Genomic DNA, 3,820 nt, shown 5'->3' on the forward strand with positions numbered 1-3,820 from the left:
TTTTGCAGATGTATATATATCAAAGGTAGGTAGAGGTAGAGGTAAATAATTCTATGGCCTTCTTGAGGCCGTAGGGGTAGTCGGTTGTTGTCCGCCCATCCCTCTCTTCCCACAAATGTACATAACTAATACAAACGTTTCCTGACAACATACATTCAAAACTGCACTAAAGTTGAACTCTCACTGCACTTGGGGCACAGATGCGGCGCTGCGGGTATCGTTTACTAACGTAAAGGTGCTGTTTTGCTATTTTCGCAATTTTTAATGATTCAGATATTGTGTAATACGTTAAAGTATGACTTAAAAGACAACAAAATACACTAAACGGAAGAAAATGTGTTCTTTATCTCTGAAATACGATGAGTCACCTACAAACCCCACAGTGCCGCACCGGTGCCCCAAGTGCAGTGAACAACTTCACTCCAGGTCGACCAACTCGCGTATTTTTAGAACGAGCTTCCGTAAGGCCTTCCGGTAGATCTTGTACGGAAGGTGAAGACCACTGAACTTTTATATGACCAACTTCACTCAATGACAATGTCTAGCAGTTCGCGTATTTTCAGAACGAGCTTCCGTAAGGCCTTCCGGTAGATCTTGTACGGAAGGTGAAGACCACTTAACTTTTATATGACCAACTTCACTCAATGACAATGTCTAGCAGTTAGCGTATTTTTAGGACGAGCTTCTGTAAGGCCTTTCGGTAGATCTTGTACCGGAAGACGAAGACCACTAAACTTTTACGTAACCACGTCACTCAATGACAATGTCTATCAGTTCGCGCATTTTCAGGACAAGCTTCCGTAAGGCCTTCCGGTAGATCTTGTATCGGAAGGCGAAGACCACCGAGTCTAAGAAGGTGGAGGTTTGGTTGACCATCCAGAAGACGTCTAGCCAGACGGATCCGCCGTTCTCCAGTGTGAGCACCCCGGAGGTGAGCAGGCCGCCGATGGTGAGGATGGGGACCCAGGTGAGGCTGTTGATGGCCACGGTGATGAGGTGAGTGTAGACCGCCTTCATCTGAACCTTCCAGGCGTCAGCTTGCTCCGCGTGTATTGGTGCCTGGGAACAAACAAACAATGAAATGAGAAGAACACAACGATTCTACATTATTTTCATCATTCAGTTGTGAAATATGTCTCCTTGCCGGCGCTAGCGGTTCACGCACAAAAGCTAAGATCGGTATGTATTCTACTAAATATTGATGATTTTTCTGTAATTACTTTTTATATTGGATAAGTATGTGTTCTAGTCTATATTGCAATACTTTCATGTAGTTTATGTAAGCATGTTCGTCTGTATTTTTGTGTCAGTCGTTACCAGCACAAGCTGCCAAGGCTGACCCAGTGTAATGATCTTGTTTCATTGCTAAATACAAAATACAAGTACACCGGAAACAACATTTTTCCAATGCCCGTTACCTGGTTAGCGATCTGAATACGGTGCCTCCGGGCCTCCAGAAGCACGCGGACGATGGAGAACGTGCAGACACCGTACAGGAAGATGTCGATGATCAGGTTAACTGAACGCTCTGGGCCCACCACGCCGCATGGGATGGTCAAACCGGAGGGGTAGGCTAGGCTGATGGGGGTAGGAGCCTGGGAAACGCTGTACCGGAGCACGTAGATGGCGGGAGGGAGGAAACTCACGACGGTACTCAGCACCATAGCCACAGCGATGCGTGTCCCGGTAACGGTAGTGTCGTAGGAGAACGGGTAGACGATGTAGCGATAGCGGCAGTACCACAGGCCGGTCATGACGCTTAGGGAGAGGTTGAAGCCGCCAGGAGACAGGAAGGCCTGCAGTTTGCACCAGGTTTCGGTCATCACCCGACCGGACGCCAGCGAAGCAATGGAGGCCGGAGCGTGCACCACTGCGAGCAGGATGTCAGCTACCGCCATGCCGCCTAGGAAGTAGTTTCCACGTTCCTGTGTTACACATCACATGGATAGGACAAGGAATCCGTCAATTTTGTACCCCAAACACAGTAAAAGATGAAGTGCACTTCGTCGAAGATCATGTGTAGTACGTGTTTAGTACGATGGAAATATTCAGCTTAGTTATGTAGAAAGTAGCTTCCTTCACTTTATAAGAGCAGCACTGAAAACTTGATAATCCTCATGAGTTTGGCTATAAAACCGGCAAACGGATAGGATAAAGAATATGTCAATTTTGTACCCCAGACACAGTAGTACATGTATATCAAGTGCAATTCGTTGTACTATGTGTGTTAACTAATGATTGTACTTGTATGTTAATGATGGAAATGCCCTATCTAGTTATATATGAAGAAAGTAGATTACCTCACTTTCTACATATGAGCAGCACTTTATGCCCCTCATGAGACTAAACGTGTATATTGTATATATACATTGTCATCCTTACCAAGAGGCGAGAAGCCGAATAGATCTATGATGCTCTTACGTGTATGTTTTGTCTCTGTTGTGACGTGTACTTAGCTCGGCTGGGCAAAAGTACAATAAATGTCTTCAATCATCAAATGGATACTTCCTTCTGATGCTGTGATAGGTTTTAAGCTACCCTTTGAATCTGCTTCGTTTTGCTGTTTATAAATTGTATCGGGGTTGTTTCTTACAAATCATTTCATTAGAAAGGCATGCTACAAACTCGAGGAAGAATAGTGAAACGATATGGAATACTATTAACTAATGAAGGTGACAGATTGTCGTCGAAACGTCTCCGGAAGAATTAAAAGAAGTTTGTGTAACGAAGAAGACTTTGTTCAAAGGATATGGAATACTAATGGAGATAGAAAACAAACAAACTCCCCCACCTCCATATCCAATGTGGTACTGACCGCTGCCTATTAACTAATGAAGGTGACAGATTGTCGTCGAAACGTCTCCGGAAGAATTAAAAGAAGTTTGTGTAACGAAGAAGACTTTGTTCAAAGGATATGGAATACTAATGGAGATAGAAAACAAACAAACTCCCCCACCTCCATATCCAATGTGGTACTGACCGCTGCCAGTAGACAGCCGTTACCGAACAGCGCCCAGAACAAAATCATCAGCCACACGATGATCAGCAGTGGCTGTAGGGACGGCACGGCCCCGTAAATACCGCAGTGGGTGGGCTCGGTCCGAGTGCAACCAACGGGCGACGGGAGACCATCCGTCGGGAGGGGGGTCGCTGACATCCCGAGGAACCATCCGACTGCGTCCGTTGCCTCGGTGAAAACTTCTGTCACGTTCATAGCAGTTTTCGTTTTCTACGCTTCTGGAGAACTAACTCCTGCGTTTAGTATCATCACAGCGTTTTAAATCCTAAGCAGAGTGATAACAATATAAATCCCACCGCATCACGTTTAAGACTGAGTCGTTAAGTACACGGTCTATGTGCTTAGACCTACTTTGACAGACACACTGAGCTAGAGCGCCACCACGCGGAAAAAAAAATATTGCAAGCTGATAAGGTAGGATGTAGTGGCAACGCCATCTATAAACAGTTTATATAGGAGTGCATGAGGGGGTAGGAACTTTGAAGCTGTTTGCTTTGGTCTTTTCATTAAGAGAGATAAAGAGAGAGAGAGAGAGATAGAGAGAGAGAGGGGGAGGGAGGGATGGAGGGAGAGTTAGAAAGAGAGAGAGAGAGAGAGAGAGAGTTATGTCAGCTGCAGGTACACACCATAACTTCTCATCAAGAAATAGATTTGAATATTCAGCCAGTTCGTCCTTTGCCTATCTTGAAAGTTGATGACCCCATGTGCACATGCATAGATTACCTATAACAAAGTCTGGCTCTACACAAAAGTAAACAAGACCAATCAGCGATGCAATCAACGTTTACGACCCACGTGACC

At 45.2% G+C, this 3,820-nt stretch overlaps 1 protein-coding gene across 1 annotated transcript; it reads right to left on the bottom strand.

The window, feature by feature from the left end:
- Window positions 1–6: 6 nt before the first annotated feature.
- On the bottom strand, window positions 7–2,798 carry LOC118424517. The gene is made up of 2 exons (XM_035833096.1): window positions 1,419–2,798; window positions 7–1,059 (listed from the first exon to the last, which is right to left on the bottom strand). The coding sequence occupies exons 1-2, from the start codon at window positions 1,896–1,898 to the stop codon at window positions 751–753; spliced, it is 789 nt and encodes a 262-aa protein (XP_035688989.1). The 5' UTR covers window positions 1,899–2,798; the 3' UTR covers window positions 7–750.
- Window positions 2,799–3,820: the final 1,022 nt, after the last annotated feature.

The sequence above is a fragment of the Branchiostoma floridae genome, chromosome 10 (genome assembly GCF_000003815.2).
Source record: "Branchiostoma floridae strain S238N-H82 chromosome 10, Bfl_VNyyK, whole genome shotgun sequence".
Lineage (NCBI taxonomy): Eukaryota > Metazoa > Chordata > Leptocardii > Amphioxiformes > Branchiostomatidae > Branchiostoma > Branchiostoma floridae.